Source organism: Lagopus muta, chromosome 5 (genome assembly GCF_023343835.1).
Source record: "Lagopus muta isolate bLagMut1 chromosome 5, bLagMut1 primary, whole genome shotgun sequence".
Taxonomy (NCBI): domain Eukaryota; kingdom Metazoa; phylum Chordata; class Aves; order Galliformes; family Phasianidae; genus Lagopus; species Lagopus muta.
In genome coordinates this window covers 48,153,515-48,172,585 of record NC_064437.1, presented here as the reverse complement: position 1 = coordinate 48,172,585, position 19,071 = coordinate 48,153,515, and the positions used below count along the sequence as shown (strand labels likewise).

The following is a 19,071-nucleotide window of genomic DNA, read 5'->3' as shown; positions in this document are numbered from 1 at the left end:
ACTATTGGACATCTCCTGCATTGTAAATGCTGAAATCTTTTACACAAGGTTCCTACCTGCCTGTCCTTGTATGTCTGACTTTTGTTTTCAAAACTCAGTTTTGAGTTACTTAGATCTTTGAGTGCTCAAGTAAACCCAACAATATCTCTCTGAAAATCTGTAGCAACTTATAATTATCCTTTACATTATAAGATGTAAGGACTCACCATTCTTGCAGAATTATGAGGCTTCCAGTAAGGAGATAGTCTGTAGAAAGCTCATCTTGTCCAAGGTCTTATATAGAAGGGAAGCTTCCGATATCAATCCTTGAGTAAACTGAACACACTTGAATAACTCCAATGAGGTTTCTGCAAAATGACCTCATGCAGTAGACATTATTAGAACGAGGAAAGTTTTTTGGTTCTGAGTAGGTGTGCCTTTGTTTAACTCATTATCCAGAAGAGAATTATGGGAGGTACTTCAGAAAGAATTTCAAGACCAGAAGAGATACTTGACATGATGAGAAGACCATTAGTGAGCATGTGGTTGTCGTTGTTGCCCACACTAAAATTTGTACGCTCAGTTTGAACCATCTGGATTTTTAAGAGACAAACTTTGAGCAATCTTTCAACTTCCTTGTTCATTAGCTAAAGAAAAAGTAAGACTCTTGTGAAAAAGGAATGGTGGTTGGAAGGGTTAAGTAGAAAGCCAGGTTTCTCTGGGGAGTTGCTGGCCTTTGGAGAGTTGAAGGCCCTTAGAAAAGGGTAGTAAATAGCTATTTTCTTCTCTAGTCAGATTTTCATCTTGTACAAGACCCAAGTACCAATGCCTTGTCAGAACAGGCACTCTTTCCAAATGCTTAGGGTAGTAATTTGATAGTAAAGGAGACAAGTACAAATTCCTTTTGCTTAGCTGTGATCTAGTTGGTTCAGATATTGAGAACTAGCTATCCTTGTTAGTAAGGGGCAAGACTTCTTGTTACCGGGACCACAAAATTTGCAGTAATTTCACCAGTCTGATTATTGCTTGATTATTTTGCCTCATTGCACGGACTTGAGAGTTGAGGCTGAACTCCAAGCTGGGGTGACTACTCCCACACTCCAGAGTTGAGAGCTGGCTCAGGATCTCCATTTCAGAAAGCCAGCATTATTGAAATGTGTGTTGTGGTGTGACTGGGACTTGTAAAGAGAGCTGGCTCCCAGCTTGGTAGGCTGGGTAAATAACTACCTCATAATGAATAGATAGCTTTTTTTTTTCTTTGTAACTTCCCTATTTTTTTTTTTCTTCAGTTTCCAAACCTTTCTTCAGGATGGGTGAAATGAGCTTTAAGAGTTTGCAAGTACTCATGAATTTGAGAAAACTGCCCAGAACCAGCTTATTACTGAAAAGTTGGATTTGGCAGTGTCAATATATGCACTGCCCTGAAACAGGAGATGACTAACATCACTGCAATGTGGCTCACACCCTTGAGCCCTAAACACTAATAACTGAATCAAATATTTTAGTACATGAGCACAGGCACTGAAAATGCCTTTAATGACATCAGCAAAAAGCAAGTATCCTTATAGGACATCTCGCAAACACATATGAATCCAGTTCAAATCTCATGATGGTTTAGGATACTATCAGCTTTACAGAGGAAGTATTGTGAAGCATGTGCATTTATCTATTAAAGGAAACAAAAGGTTCAGCAGGTTACCAAACTTGTATACCCTCGTCCTCTGCCAAGGACTTGCTTTGTGTTGATTGCAGTAAAAATAGAGCTCACACTTTCCCTTCTATTATCCTGTTTTTATGCTGCCTGACCTAACTGACTTAAGTCTGTGGAGAGGCTGAAAACAAGTAAAATTTTTGCTTGTCTGCGTTTTGTAACCTTTATATTGTGAGGAAGTAGCTATTTCACACTGGCTGAGGTCACTGTGGGAAGTGCCACTGAGTCTTGTTCAAGGTATTGGCCCTTGTGTGTCCTCAAAGAAACGAGACAAGTATTCCATCAGAGTCTGGGGGGGTGTGGGGTGGAGGGAGGCAATCAAATTATGTTGTCTCGATTCTGTTGCTATTACTAAGCTATATGTTTTTTTTTCTCTTACATGGATCTTCCATGCAATATTTTGCCTAACAGATACCCTGCAACAGGTTTTGTATGTGAACTCACCACTAGGTGCACCATAATCTGTGATGCAGGTGCGCTAGAATGTGACTTGTGGAATCTGCTGTCAAAACTCAGTACAAATTGCTAGTTTTGTGTTGAGTCACAGAGAAAGTGCTTGTTGCTTTAACTTCAGAAGGCAAAAATTCAGCTAACACATGAGCATTTTCTTTCAACCTGTCAGACAAGCACTGACCTCTCAGCTGCCCCCATTGCGAGGCCTTCCCTGTTTTTTCTGGGTGCATGCTATGCCTGGTATGGAGAGAGCTTCTTGTCAGCTGCTTTCTTGGGAATGCAGTAGAGACTAGCTGCAATGTCTAGGGACAGTGAAGAAGCTCTTTTCATAATCACTGAACGCCTCCAGTGTATCCTGTTTCCTCTGAAGGAGGTAAAAAGTCTTCGAAACTTCCTTGAAGTTTTACCTCAACATTTTATTTAGTCATTCTTTACCTGGAAGTTTCTGGATACATATCACTGAGCACAGATGACAGGGGGAATGTAAAAACATTAGTGTTTTTCAGTGCCAGACAGTCAACAGAGAAATACAGAGTGATTTTGGAGTAAAATTCTTAAAGGGAAGAAACAAAAAAACTAGCTACTACCTATGAAAAGGATTATTCTATGAACAACACTAAATAGGTGAGAAAGCAAGAGGAAGTGCGAGCATATCAGCTCACAGATCATGGGTAAACACCCTCTTGCAAATATATTCCCAGTGACCTTAAACTGACAATGCTAGGTGTAATATATATTGGTTTTACAATTGTTGAATGATGTCTGCCACATTTGCACTTGAGACAGGGCAATTGTTTAAGGAGAAGCTTAAATAACAGTAATAAAGGGTATGGCATGCTTTTGCCACACAAACATATTTTGAATGTGGTAGAAAAAAGTTTTACATTGATGGGAACATTTTTGTTAACTCTGAGGCTCATGCACCCACAAACCTCAAAACCTGTGTCCCCCAGATCTGTTCTGCTCTAGGAATTATCCAGGAACTGTAAGTTTTGAAGACAAAGCACTGATGGTGGTTAGTTTGTCCAGGTGATATCTGGAAGAGCAGAAGTCTGAGCTGAGGTCTCAGTTCAGTCTGGGAGGCCCCAGCTGGAGTCAACATAATTTCTTTCCTAATCCAGACATTTCTCCCTCCTTCTGTGTGTAACAGAGTCCCTGAGTAAAATTTCAGATTGAATTCAATGCAGTTGCAGGGGGAGTGAAACCCTTCATGTATTTTTTTTCCTGTTTAGTACTGCGGGAAAGAAAAAATCTCTCTTGCTAAGGCACGATTATTAAAATGTATGGGAATTCCTCTACTGGCTCAGAAAATCCTATTGTGTCATAATACCAAAAGGAAAGTCAGTGTTAGGCAAGGGATATAAAAACAAGATGATCTAAAGGACCAACTGTGAAGGCCAAGCTGTGTTGGAAGGAGGATGGCTCTGTCTGCAATGCAGCAGCTCTGGGAAGATAGCCACAGGTACTAGAGCCCCAAGAAGGGGCGGAAAAACTGAATGGTGAGGAGTGACAGAGCCAGCCAAAAAGAAAGCTCTGTTTTATGGGAAATGCAATATTTCCTACTCTCCTTATTTTCAACTGAAGTCAAGTGGTAGCAAAAAGATCTCAGAAATCTTCAGTGAACCAGAGAATCAGAGAAAAGCTTATTCCAGAAATGACAAAATACAGTGATTCCAAGGACAGATCCAAACCTCTGCCTCTAGTTTAGTGGGAAGTGCAAGTGTCAACAGCAGATTTGGTCCAGCTGCCCTAGCTTTGAAAGTACTCGTTTGGTCCTCCAGGTGATATCTAAATTTGGGCAGCCTTGCACCTTTAACAAGATCTGCAATGTATGCACAAAATGAAATTAAATCTTCCTGCTTATCTTCAGTTTTATACTCTCCGTTTCTTAATTCAGAGACCCTGGGCTAAAAATTAACTTAAAACTAAGTTAATTCTGTTTATCTTTCACCTACATTATATTTAGGCTCTATTCTGAAAGTCTCAGCTTGTTTCTAAACCTGCTAGTCACTGATTGAAGATAAAAAGCTTGTTGATTAGACGTTACTGCTGTATAGATTCAGTTTGGGTTGGGGTGGGCAGCCACATCCATGGGAAATCTTGCCTAATAGTATCTGCTGTCTTTTCTTTTTTCAGCTGTTTTTCGCTGTAATGTATGAAGTTCTGTTTCTTCCATTTCTTGCTCTGGATATTTTCTTGTTGCTACAAATAGATAGCAGCTAGACCAGAGAAGCCTAAAGTGAGATGTTGTGTCTCTTGCCTCTGTCAGTTTCATCTGGAAATCACTTATAAGCTGAGATTTGTGCCAAGGAATTCCTCGTATTAAGAATGGTAAATATGACCATATGAGATAATAATTTTTGCGTATTTCAGAAGAAATACTATGATGAGTCAAAATGTGAAATGCTGAAATATTCTGTGGCATGCCACAGCTCCCAACCACAACAAGCTGGTTGTCACTGCTGTTGTATGCAATTCTTGAGGACTTGAATTAAAAAAATAATCCATGAGAAGCATCAAAGTCCCTTTTGTTAGCAATGAAAATATTTCTATTTGAAATGAGCATTAAAAAAAAAAGTCATTTTTCTCACGAAGCAGTTCCATGAGTTACTGTAAGTAGGAATCTGCACATTCAAAAGATGACTTCTGCTAAGAGGCAGAAGCTGTCTGTTTTTTAAGTGAGGAGGTCCATGCAGGTACCAGTTTAGGCTGTGTTCTTTGTAATTGCAACATGAGCTGGCAGAAAATGGAATAAGTCATTCAGGACAAGCTTCAAAACTCTTCTGCAGGAATCAAAATCTCTTTGGAGAGAACTTATTCTCAGCAACAGGAGAACATTCATTTCCACATGCTGTTTTTGGGAGGGGAAGCATAAGTTTGAGAAATTACATGCTTAAATTTGTGAATGAATCTAAAATTTAAAAAATGCATATGCAAATATTTGCACTGGAAAAAAATGCTGAACCAACTCTCTCTGTCCCCTCACATTTTCTATAGCTTCACAGGAAGCAGTTTTATGGAAACGTGGAATTGTTGATCAATATCCAGCCCACAGTGCAGATGACTTTAAAAGACTAAGAATGCAGTACTGGCACTTGTGAAATGCTTGGACGTTCTCCCTCCCTCTTTCACCCTCCAAAAGAAAAATAAAAAAGAGGTATCTCAAAACCATAAGAAAGTTTGAGAGTGTTCATAGGCAATTTACCCAAAACAAAGCTAGAAAAAATGTACCACAATAAATAGTTCTGATTTAGGATAGGACCGAGTGGGAGATTCTGTTTAGAAGCCCATTAATGGCTGCACTTCTCTGCCTGGTGACGGACCAAATCCAAAATTTAGGTCTGCAGGGGGAAAAAAGGGATTTGCAAGGCCTCAGGTAGCTCTGCATGCAGCAGGAGGCTGGACTTGGGGCAGCCTTGGCAGAGCAGGAGAACAGAAGCTGATGTCAAGGCACAGCTTGGCTGTTCAAGTAAAAAAGAGGCAGGAGAATGTTTGCTGACTCTGGAAGGCAAGGTGGTCACAAGGTCTCATATTGAGAGGAAATGAAAAAGGAGAAAGAGAACTGGAGTTAATATTTCATCAGATGGCAGGTGGAGATGGGGCAGAACCTGAAATGAAAAGGTTGTCCTCATGGAAACTGAAGTACACGGAGGATCAACCCACCCTGCAGCATGTTTTTCTTTCCATTTCTCTTGTGAAAGCCCAGCCAGTCACTGGCTGTGTTACTTAGTCCATTCACTCTGTGAGAAACTCTCCTCCTCAAATCCCAGGCTAGTTGATGTGGCATTCTGCAGGTGACTGAGTTTGATAGGAGGAGACGCCTGTTGTTTCAATGGCTGTGATACAGACCAGGAGAAGACATTGATCTTGGGATGAGAGGGCACCCCAAGAATGTACAGCTAAAATTATGTTGAGACTGGGTTCTTTTCAAACTCCAGAAATTCTGAATTTCTGACAGGTGGAATCCAGCTGTGCCAATCACTCTCAGGAAGGTACTGGAAGGTTGTCTCAGAGAATCTGACACGGAGGAGAAGAGAGCTTGCTGAAGGTAATTTGGTCAGTGTCCTCCTCTCCTCCCAGGACTGCTGTGTGCCTGAATGCCATTATGAGCAGTGGCAGAATACATACGAAATAGTGCATCATTCTCATATTTTGACGTATGGGGAGCTAAAATGGATGCTCTGATTCTTGGCAAGAACAGAACCTGCGAAGTATGCAAGTGGCTTCTGTAAGGGCACAGATATTTGGCATGTTGGAGTAGTGAGGGAAATACATTCCTCTCTCAGGGAAGGTGTTGTTCTTCAATGTTATTATGTACAAATAGCCATCATTATGAAGCAATTCTAAATATTTCACCTGGATTTATTTTTCAACAAAGCTCAGTGATATCAATGCAAGTAATGAAAGAAATAAGACTTTGTCTCTGATTATGCATCTTGTTTACTGAATTAGAATAATTGGGAGATTAAGAAGGATCCACTGGAGTACTCTTTGTTATAAGATCTCTCATGTCTTTGAGCATCTCTATGAGGGCAAAGCTTCTCCAGGAACAGGTGAATCCCACAGCACAGAGTGGCTTGAAGCAGGGCACATTGTTAGCCTATACGAGTGAATCGAGTGCACTGCTTTGAGGGGTGCTTCTGTACCACATCATAGTCACAGTTTTTCTTGTTGAAAATGACTTTACATGTTTCTTTGTCATAATTCACAGGAGTAGTATAGCTGTCATCAACAAAGAGAAAGCAAATGTTAGACATGGAACAATAAGCAGTTCAATAATTCCATGGTTTGAGAATTTTATCTTAAAGTAGTGTTGAGTGAGAAATCTCTTGAACTATGGCTTAGACCAACCTAGCTAGAATGACTACAGCTACACCTTCCAGGACCTCAACAAATATCTTGCTGCACTCTGCTGTATAGAGGTATCAGTATGGTCAACACTGGCCTAGAAATTATCTAGCATGGCACTCTGAAGTGTGGTGTAAGCACAGTTTCATCATGTTTTATCTCTCTTCCAGTAACTTTTCACAACCTTCTGTATGCTTGGAGTGTGGCTTCTGTCTCCTGGCAGTAGGAGTCACCTGAGCAAAGATGAGGAACATAATCACTCCATTTTAGCTCTTGGAGAAAGTGGGATATGAGGAAAGGAGGATGTCGGAGACAGAGAAACAGCAGAGCAGAGCCATGTCACTCTAGAGTCTGCATGTTCGGAGCAGAAAAGCATCACTGAAAAGGGGTTCAGGTCATCACAGACCCTTCAGAGCATCTTAAGTGCTATGAGGTATGAAATCCTTTCTACCTTCTACTTTCCTTGAGAAGGAAGGACTTAACCTCTGTGAAAAAGGAGCTCATAAGTTGCTCAGCATTAAAGGCAAGCACCAACTGGATGTGTCTGGGAGGGCCTGTCTCCACTCCCAGTCAGCAGAAATTGAACCAAGGTTAACACAGAATGGAGTCAGAAGCTATGTATGGCTTGCCCCAGCTCTGTGGGCAGTGAAGAAATGCTCTCTTGTGTCTTTAGAAACCCATTTATTCCTGGAAGATGGAAACCTGTTGTCTATTTATGGGCAATGATGGCAGACTTACAGGGAGCAGCAGTGCATTTCGTGTTGACTGCAACTGCATGTGAGGCAATTTTCTGTCCTTGAGATCTCTCCAAAGGGGTACAATACTCCATCCACCATACAGCCTGTGTAACAGCAATAGAAGATGTTCTTTAAGCCCCCACATTAGAGACTGAAAAGTCTAAAAATGACTGCATTTTTTCTGAAAATGTTTGTTCCTGATAATTGTAAAGCAGTTCATCTTGCTCCCCTAGCTATTGCCTGGATTATTTTGAGAGCATGAACTTGTTTCCTCTTTAATTCTTAGAGACAATTTCATTGTAACAGAGCTGGGGTGAAAGTGAGCAACCAAACAGCTTAGGCCACCATCTGCAACCAGACTGAATTCAGAAATCCTCTCACCCCCAGCAGAAGCTCCATGTGCAGGAACAGCATTAGCAGCCTACCACCAATAGCAATAATATTGCTGCAACTGTATTCAGTCCAGGGGAAAATTTTGTTTTTCCCTAACTTTGGAAGCTTGGTGCTAGAACTGCCTGTCCAGGTCTTTCTGACATCTCCCACCTCCTTGATATTTTGAGCACTTCTCAGCAGTTCTTCATAGGACTGAGCCAACAAAATACTATTGAGTGAGATGACTACCTCTCTCCTACCTTTTTCAGCCTCCCCTGGCTTGAAGAATTGATGAAAGCAGAAAGCATCACCCTGTGTCACTATGATGCCCATTGCAAGAAGGAAGGCCAGAAGGATTTTCTGTAAAAGAGATACAGATCATAAATTTAATTCCGCTTTGATTATAATTATTCCAAAAATCTAAGTCACTGAACCTGAAGCAGGAATTAGGAATAACCGTATATGAACACGAATATGTTTTAAAAGGGAACTGTACATCTTTCACAGCATTGATTTTCCTTGTGACAGGAGACAAAATCACATGACAATTTTGGCTGCAGCATCGCTCCCTGTCAAAGTCCAATCTCCAGAAATCACAAAAAGCTTCCATAGAGGTTTACGCTTCAAAACCCTGTCAGATTCTTCTTATCTCTTTTTTTAATTGCCTTTGAGTCAGATGTAGCTATTTCTCCTGTAAATCGGACTGTGTAGCAGACCCATTGTTTTGCTTTTGAGCACAGCAATTTCACTGAATGTGGCGGTAGAAGAGGACTTTATAGCTAATTAAATTCTACTAATAAGTGGCTGGATAGAGAAGAGAGACATAGATTAGTGCCTTAGGGCAGAATACCAGTCTGTATTCTACTTAGCAGCATTTGAACAATGTCAAACCACACACGCAGATCTGGGTAGGGAACCGTGCATCCTTCATGCTAATTGGTGGCAACAGCTAAACAGCTGCAAGAGCTTTTTGGAGATGTCAGCTGGGACCTTCTGAACATCCGGGACTTCTTTGGAAAGACTTGCATAACTCTGTAGAGGCACTTATATGGGAGTAGAGAGATTGGAGCACAGGATTGATTTGATGAATTAATCGAGATGGATAAATTTAGGCAAGAGTTTAGAAATGGCTGGAAGCTGAGAAGCAGTGGGGAATGTACTTCAATTTTCTTGATAGCACTTGCAGACTTACACAGTAATTTTGTAATAAGAAAAGGTCTTTCCAAGTCACTGTTCAGAATTCCTGAAATTGCTTCTACTTGAAAGCATGATTAAAAAAATCAGTGTGAGTCTTTGCTTTTAGGTAGCTCTGCTGCCCACCTTGAGTTACTTCAATCATAAAAGTAAAAAAATAATGGAAAGTTCTGAACCATGATGAGACAAGGGAAACCTCCTGTGTTGGAAGACACTTGCTATTTTAATTCTTGAAGTGCTGCTTTCTTACAGGACAGAAGGATGTTTACAGTGTAGTGAAAGGAAGGTGAAGGGACTATGGAATGGTCCTGTGAATGTTTTATCCTTTGTTTGCTCCACCATTTGTCCTTATCTTGCTATCCAAAGAAATGCAAGTCAAATGAAATCAGGCATGCTTCTCTTTCTAAAGAACAAAGTTCTGGACCCAGCAGTGAATCCAAACAGAAAGAAAGGGAAGCGCATGGTGTTTGATCTCTTCTGAACTGGTCTTTTCCTGGAATGACCAAAGGATACATGAGCTAAGTAACAGACAGCTAGCAGGAAGCAGACTGAGCAGTGAGGATCAAAAGGGTAAGAGAGCACTGGTAGAAATGGCATTATTTATTTAACTGAGAGATGTTATTTTAGTTACATTAATGACAAGGACTTTTAGTTCTATATCCGGCTTCTGTTTTTCTGGGCTTTCAAAAGCATGGCACTTCAAGGAATCTTTTGTACTTATTTTCTCTCTTACAAAGGGAATGCTACCAACCATCTTGCAGAACAGTCTTCTGCAAGTGGATGGATGAATTGATGTGGAATGAAATGACAAATCACCTTGACCAGCTAAGTTTATTCCAATGAGTACCATCGAGCTCTAAGGAAAATTAAGCAGAGAAATAAGTAGACGATAATTTCTCCCTTCTTTTCCAGATCTACATATGTCACAGAAACTGCTACCTCTTCTGTAAAATTTACTTCATACCATAGATTGTCATCAGAGGTAGTAATTAATGTCAGTAGTTTGTGAAACTAGGTAAGCATAAGTTAGAGAAAACTAGGACTTGCCTATCTATTTAGCAATATCTAACTGATGATTCAGATTCTGCAAACACATTTGAAGCCTTGGAAAGCTGAAACAGGGCAGGTCTTGATAAAAGAGAAAAGCAGACAGAATACACAGTACTATACTTTTCCTTGTAAAGTGAATCTTGTGTTTCACACCTATAGATTTAGAAAGCATCGTTCTAACTGTCCATGAAATTGTGAATATTTTCACAGACAATTTGGAGAAAAATGTAACAACAGCTCAAAGACCCAGTGATATACATACAGTTGTTGTTTTTTCCTCAAATAATTACAAAGCAAAAAAACCTAAAAATCATAGTAATCTTCTTAACAGTGTATTTCTTGACATCTTCAGGCAGTTTTTAGGGGAATATACCTACACCTAAAAATGCATAATTAGGTGATTCTTTAAATATCCCTCTGTTTCAGTTTCAAAGCAAACAGTGATCTGTACCCTGCTTTAAAAATAGTCTAAGCCTTTTACTCACCATTGTGTAATGTGCAGCTTCCAGAGAGGTCCAAATCTCCAGAAGGTCTCTGCAAGTGCTTTCTGTGGAATCTGAAAGCAGATATTTTAAGATGCCTTTACATTGAGCAATTTAAGTCTAGAAAAATAGCTTGTTCAGCTCAAATCCACTTATGTTGAAATTTCTGAACAAACTGCTGAAATTTTGCCAGCTGGCAACGAGAAAATGTTTGGTTCTGTGGAGCACTGACCTGGGTAAAGAGCTGAACCTCGAACAAAGATTCTCTTGGAAGCTTTATGAATAAATAAATTAAAAAAAAAAAAAAAAAACTTTTTGATAAAATATAAGTATTGATATGTAAGCTGTAGACAGTACTGTACTGGCTAGTCCAAATGATTTGCAGATGTGGCAAAATTCGTGCTGACAATTTCTTCTTTCAGTGGGCTGGAACATGATTGGAGAAGAAAATCAGGAGTAACTTAGAGATCTCTTGCCAGATCTTTGGATACTCATATTTAATACTAGTGCATGCACTGTAAGATAACCAAAATTGTTGATTTCTGGTATTAAACTTTTTAACAATCAGACGTTGGTCAAAGCAGGACCACACCACAAAATTTCTCTTTAACTTCATCCAGAAGAAGTATTATTTCACAAACCAAATACTTGCTTTTCTTGTGGGACTTTGCAGACTGTATCATGCGTACTTGTAATAAGTTATGTGGCCATTTTTATAAGTGCAGAATGCTTTTACAAGCAGTGGGAAACATCAGAGTGCCAATCAAATACTCTTTCTCATATTCCTGCAACCTCTCTTCAGAAGGAAACAATAAACTGTGGCCCTGCCTATGTTTCAAAAAGAAATATTTCATTATAAATGTTAGCAAGAAATAAAAAATTATGCATTGAATTATGTATTAAATTTCCTACTGGAAATTTAACACCAGATCAGAATAGGGTATATGATTACATTCAGAAAGTTTGAACAAGTAAAACCAATAATATCTGTCTGTATTATACGCTCAGTTTGGGCTTATTTATTCTAAGAGTTGGTTAAATAATTCATGGAGTTGTAAATACATTGGAGTGGTGGAAAGAGAAATTATCATTCACTCACTTCCTCATATTGCCTATTTCTGAGCACCACTAATAATTAATTGAGTTTTGGATGTAGTTATTCTAAAGAACTCAGCAGGAATAACAACAACAACAAAGAAGTACATCACATCAGAATTCCATGACCTTCTGAAAGAAAATGCTGAAAATGAAGTCTCTGCAGTTTTGATAATCTCTTAGTAAAAAAATAAACCTAATTTATGAAAAGCTCATAAGCATTCCATTTTGCAGACTACACACCTGTCTCTTTTTGTTGTCATTCTAGTGTGTTTAAAAACTTTCTACATCAGTGACAAAATTCAGTAACTTTCCTTTTTCATCCTTTGCTTCCTGCATTCCAAGTAATAGTCTGTTATCGTTGAATCTTCCCTTTGTCAGTACTTACAGACAAGAAATCAAATATAACTTCTTTCAGATGCGTACACTGTTTTTTTAGTCTATGGGTGGGTAGCACTGATTCTTTCATTCCTGTGTCCCATTTCTAAACATTTTCCAATTTGACAGCATCTCATTTCATAACTGATTAGAGAAAGAGGCATGGAAGTTTGCCAGTGCTGTCAAAATGACCACAGATATTATGAAAAGAGATAATAATACATTTCCTGTATACACACCCAAGGGTCACAGTTGCTGTCTTAAGCACGTATTTTTCTAGTATGTTTTTGGTATAATATTGTCTTTCCATCCCTGAATTCTTTCCAGGCCCACTGAAACTCGTGTAAAATTCCTATTTCTATAGAATGTATAAAATCACTAAAGCATGGAGGATTAACCAAGCACAGTTTATTTCACGATCAAGACAACATCACTTAGTCTTTTTTTGTCGCATTAAAAATTATCTGGCAAAATTTACCAACAACGATTTCATATTTTCTCACAGATCACAGCTGCAGGGAAGTTGGACTAGGTGGCCTTCAAAGGTCCATTCCAACTCTAAGGGTTCTGTGATCACTAGATACAAATAACTCACAAAAGCATAGAGAAACTTTAGACCATGTGCACTAACCTGTGGCTTGCACCAGTTCTGCATTATTCTCTTCCCTTCACCTACCACATTCAGGATTTGTTGACCCCAGGTCACCATGGGCTTGACAAAGGATTTTTATGCCAGTCCTTTTGTGGTTTTTCATAGACAGCTCAAAGCAAGACTGGTTTTGCTTTCAAGGCACTTGTTATTCAGAACACCTTATTCTTCTGCTAGTGGGTTTTTGATCAACACGCTGGAGCCCTGCCAGACACGCTGCTTGGTGTAGGTAGGCTGGTGGTGTTCCTCTGGTTGTCTTTGTACCTCTTGTCTCAGGATATGCAGATCTTGCTTTCAGAAAATTCTTTCCCTATTCTCTTCTTGAAGACTAGATCTGGGTACATCTCCACTGAGCTGAATTTAATACACTTATTTTGGAAGAATTATTTCTTCTGTAATACCATGTTAGTTCTCACATAGGAAGAAGAGAGACAAAACTGCCTTGAAGGTCTGACTAAGACCACTAAAAATCAGGAAATATTTTAAGGATTTGCTGGTATAAAAACTGCTAAGGATTTCATACTGGGAGCTTCATCAGTTTCCCAGTTGAATGCTGCTAAATCTCCAGTCTCTTTCCATTTCTCAGAAAGCACTTTCTCAGAAGCACTGATGCCCAAAGGAATACCTGACAAGCTCATCCTGACCAGCTTTAGTGGTATTGCTTCTCTAGTAGTTAGAAATACTTTTCTGGGACTTTCCAGTAGGCAGCCCAGTATGACACAGTAATTTTGAGAAGCAACTATTTATTCAGTCTGTGGTGAACCAGTGGCAGTCATTCATAATATCAGGTGTCTTTGCCTGGGCAAACTGTGATCTGGCTGGATGAGCAGATCTTCAGCAGGGGACACGAGGCAGTTAGCAGCTGTGGGAAGCAAGGTGGAATGGATTCAGTTAACAGGAGCTGAATTGAGATGTGCGTGAAATTCCACTGAGCTGATTTAGGGTGGCAGAATGAAAGGTGATGCCATTAAGCTTTGTCCTGTCCCCCCAGTCCTGCTTCACCGCCCACCGATGCTTTGCAGCTCAAGGTGACCCACTGTTATTGGGCCTTTTGCCGAGTGCACTCAGAGCTGGAAAGAGAAAGAAAAGCCTTACTCCCCTGGTTTCACTTCCAGTCCATTTAAAAACCTCCTAGTTAAACTGATATAAGACCCTTTCTTCCATTTTAAGTCTAGTAAACTTTATGGTCACTTAAATCTAGCACCAGGTTCAAGGAGTACTTTGGCAATAGTTGTTTAAGTAAACTCAGTTCAACTGCTGGAGAGATTCATTTTATGTGTAACAATGTTTTTGCACTGGTTTAAATGAGCTAGTTCAAATACATTATTGTTAAGCCATAGTAACCCTAAGTATAAGCAAGAGTTCAGTTATGTTCTTGGAAGGAAATGTCATATTACGATCTGCTAGACTAGTTTTATTGTACTATTTCTGTTTGCCAGGACTGATGTATGCACTGCAACTGCACACCATCACCATCAATTAAAAAGTCCATTAACAATCCTTGAATATCTTTAGAAGCAACATTTCTAGTATGAATGTGCATGCACAAGACTTAGAATTCTTCAGTATGCCCCTAGAAGTACCCTGCAGCTTTATTTCCCTTCTGGCTCCTTTCAGCTACTCATCTAATGAAGTTCATATAATTTTGCTGCTTCTGAATTTACATAAAAGTAAATATGCTTTTTCCTACTTTTTAAATGTAAGCTGTGTTCTTACTGTCCATCATCAACAATCTCCAGAGCTCCTGCACAGCTAGAGGACAGATGTCCTTGTGGTGGGCTGATAATCAATGGGAGAGCAAGGATTTTGCAACATTCACTGTTGATTACATCTAAGATACATAGACCATGCAAATAAATATTTGTACAGAAGTGATACAGAAAGATAAATTGTGTACACAGTGGGAATGGAGATTTTAGCTTAAGTAACACAAACTTCTGCATTCTTCAGATTAGATCTTAGCGTTTGAATCAAACAAAGAGCTTGCAGCTTGACTTTAGACACACAGGTCGTTTCATTGTTTCCAGTGGAGCCGCTCCTTGTTCTCAGGCATAAGCTTGTTAAAAGGTTTGCTAGAACATAAACCAACAGCTTTCTTGCCTCCTTGTTGCTTTATCAAGTTGATATATCAACTGATATTGGATGTGTGATTTTGTAATTTCACTGCTCCTTTTAGTTTTGTATTTCAAAGTTTCGGTAAAGAGTGAAGGGGGCAACCAGCTTTTTATTTGCTGATTCTGATGCTTGGCTTTAGTAGCTCACCTAAGCATGCCAGTGGTGACAAGTTTGAGAACGTACATTCTGACTACAAAGGACTGTAGATCCTAATGCTCACATTGCCCCCGTCCTAACACATTACCCAATCCTACCTCATAGCAAAGGAACTCCAGAGTAATGGTCATGATTTTACCAGCAGAGGTGAACTTTGGGGATCAAAAGCCACATGGTTCTCCTGTGGTGAGCCAACAAAGTAATGTGGGTCCAAGCCAGTGTTCTTTTAGGGGGTTAGCACTTCCGCTCTGGATTTCTTTTTCCTTCCTTAGGACTTCTAGTCATCTGGAATGAGGTTATACGCTCTGTTTCTGTGTTTTCCCACTTGCATGACAACTTACTGCACTAAGAAAAATCCATTCCATTTTCAGTCAGTGCCTGGAGCTGAGGTCTTACAGGTGATGGTGGGTAATCATAGTCTGCTTATTTCTGAAACACAGATTATAATTAATCATTTTAAAGGAAAGGTCAGCTAATTTTTTATTCCCTAAGACGAATTGTCTGGTATGTGAATGGTGCGTTCCATCATGCATTAACTAGTAATGAATCAAAAGCAGAGGAAGAAGTACCCCTGGGAGCTTCAGACCCCTGTGTTGGTCCATTGACTACACATTTTGTATTTATTTCCAGCTATAGACAATCCTTTCTACACTCTGCACAGGACACTGAGATATCCTCCAGCCCTGACTTCAGTAGCCACTCCCAGGTTCTGGTAATTGCAGGGTTTGGACCATCATGTCTCACTGTATGCCCATACTAAACCATACAATGCAACATGTGCATAAAAATGAGGAGTGCCAGAGAAAATGAAGAACAATGAGTGATCTGTGGTTTTGACTGTTGGGGTTTTGTTGTTCTTTTTCCTAGCATGATAAAGGAGTTTATCTTTTTATTGTAATTCATCTGTTTCTTTTGTTTGCATCCTGTTCTAGAATTATTGAAAACATATTTACCTTGTGTTAGCTATTGGGAAAGTTGGCTGTGGTATTCTCCTTTATTTTTCACTTTGTAAACATTTGTGAGATTAATTGTGTGCTGTGTCTTTCAAGCTTTTGTTAACATTTCACATTTAAGGTAACAAGAAAGCAGTACTTCTGAAAACATTTTACCAACAGAAAAAAATATCACATAATTTTTACCCAGGTTTGTGCTTTGGTATATCACTACCATGAATTATCAAGAAGAGAGAACTAAATCTAAATGTATATTGAATTTCACATCATGACTAAGTATATGTCCAGTGTAAACTGTAAACTACTCATGAACAAACACTACTGTGAATAAATGCTTCATATGAATGCTTGAAAAATCAGATCCTAATAATCACGTATAGTTCAGAATATTTCTTCATAATCTGTTGATGTGTTCTGTAATTGTTCTGTATTAAAGACAGTTGCATATGGGTTAGAAGTGAGTGAATATAGCATACGCATTATCTCCCTTAAAGCTGTCCACGTTGCTTTGAGGGTATTTTTTGGACAAAGTAACCTATTGCTTGCTTTAAGAGTAGTCACAATCCATTCCAAACAAAAATGTTTACTCTCAGCTCTGCAGAATTTGTACAGAAATAATAAGCTGTGATTATAGATACCACATACACAACATCAGCCTCTAAATGATTTACAACTTTGTATCATCTTGTCTTTAGCCTTCCACAGTTACTAGAAGTCCTGTGCAAGTTCCATGAACCTGTGGAAATTATTGTGGATGCCACTGAAGACCAGCTGTAAGCTTGTGCAAGAATGTAAATGCACAATTTCCTCCTTTGCTTTGCAATTGCTTTTATATTAATGTTTGCAGTTGTTTCTTTGTGAACATAAGGAATGTGCTTGTGGTCAAGATAATCTACACTTAAACTGGTGGATAAATGAGTCCTACTGTGCTCTTTGGTCTGGATACTTCCAACTGTTTGTTGTACTTATCCCACCCTTTTTTACTCCACCCAAGGCCTTGGTTTCCACATGACAGAAGCTAGGGACTTCAGTCAGGAGAAAGCCACCCAAGATGAGCCCCCATTGCTCAATATAACCTCAGCTAATTTCATCAGTATATTGAAGAGGCAGACCTCAAACACTTATCCCCAGCTCAGCTGAGAAATTACAGATCCAACTGCCACTTCAGGCTTATTGCTGATGCTAAGTCTATATATAAGCAAGCCTTCACCCTTGAGAAATAATCTTTCATTGCTACTGCTGCCAGATTGTTTTCTTGAAAACCTTCATGTCTTGTATTCTGGCCCACCTCTGCAATCACAAAGACTTCCAGTAACTTTCTAGTGGTCTGACTGCCTTAAACACTTTTACTGCAGTCTTTCAGAGCCCACTAGAAGATTTCTGGCTCATCTTGCTGCAGTAAATGCATAAAGCAGAGCAGCGGGACTGCCAGAATGACAGAGCATCAGTCTGCTGTAACTACTCCTTATGGCCATGCAAGAAAGAGCTCGTCCTCTTGACTGATTTCAGAAGCCCTCTGTCCTGCCCCACAAGTCTTTAGGGAACCTGAGTAGCACAAGCACAGATCTTAGTGCCAAATATAAGTAGAAAGTTATGCCACAGAGCTCAGGTATGCCTGTAAATGTGGGTACCAGGCAGCTCAGCTCTATGTTCTATGTTCTGACATGTTCTATTTCTCAGCATGCAGGTCAGGCCCTGATGATAAATGTGATTATTGACACCTCTGCACTGCATATTTATTTTTCAAGTTCTGAGGAAAACCACAACTGATCTTTCTTGTTTCTGTCTTCTCTCTAACCTTTATGATCAATACAGCTAAATTCTTCTCTAGAAGGGATTTTAGGACTAAAATGCTTTTCAGGTGCCTGACAACAATATTTGGGTTGCATCTTCTAGAAAGTAGGTTTGTATTGTGCTCTTTGTAGCCCTGTCTGTTCAGAAAACTGTTTGTGTGTCTCAAATAAACAACTGCCCCTAAGGAGTATTCCATATTGGTTTTCTTTCCCTAGACACTAATTCTCACGGGGTCCCCAGACTGAATCTGCCTGATGGAAAGACCCTGCAGTATCACAACCCATAGAGCACATAAACCCCACATTCTGTCATGCGCTGGTACACAAACCTGCATGATCCACCAAGAGCTTTTTGGGCTCCGTTCTGTATTTCAGTGGATATGGAAAGTAAGGAAAGGCAAGTCTGCTAAGTTTTGGAATACTGCAGAGGAAGGAACTATGGCAAAACACTAAAAGCCTTGGAGAATAACTTTAGATTAATCCCATATGTGGGGCTTCCTCAAGACCCTGTTGTGAAACCAGCCCGAACAAACATTTTTCCACATGGAATATTTTCGATTTTCTGCTTTATCATCAACACATAAAAATTCTTGAATCTCTTATAAGGTTGAAGGATTGACCCAGCTCAGTAATGCTTATAAAGTCGCTGAAAAGAATGTAGTGATGCTTTTCTTTTAGATGTTCTTCTGGCCCTAATCCAGCCATCTCCCTCAGGTATTTGGATGCAGTCATCGAAATCAATGTATGGGAACCTGGAGGTGGTGCTTTGTCTTATTTTAAGAGATCAGCCAGTGCTCTGCTTCCTCACCGAGTGCAGTTCAGTGCAACAAATAAAGCAACTCCACGTAGTACTAGCGAGGGCTGCCCTAGACTGACTGTTTGCATGAAGGACTTCGTTCCCAGCAGGGAGAGCACGATGTTACTGTTATATTCCTTCTTGTTAATTCACTTGTAATGAAGAACACACGAGATGCAGAGCTGTCAGGATGCTTCAAGGGGGTTCGAGGCGGCCCTGAACTCAGCCTTCCTCCCGCCCGCGGCGCCGGCCCGCCCCCTGCCGGCCGTGGCGCAGAGCCGCACGGAACTGGGCCGGGCGGGGCGGCGGC

The 19,071-nt window shown here is 39.9% G+C and overlaps 1 protein-coding gene across 1 annotated transcript; it reads right to left on the bottom strand.

Annotated features, from left to right (window-relative positions):
• Positions 1–6,484: 6,484 nt before the first annotated feature.
• Positions 6,485–10,961, bottom strand: MSMB (microseminoprotein beta). Its single transcript, XM_048946451.1, has 4 exons — positions 10,830–10,961; positions 8,361–8,460; positions 7,730–7,832; positions 6,485–6,865 (listed from the first exon to the last, which is right to left on the bottom strand). The coding sequence occupies exons 1-4, from the start codon at positions 10,830–10,832 to the stop codon at positions 6,739–6,741; spliced, it is 333 nt and encodes a 110-aa protein (XP_048802408.1). The 5' UTR covers positions 10,833–10,961; the 3' UTR covers positions 6,485–6,738.
• Positions 10,962–19,071: the final 8,110 nt, after the last annotated feature.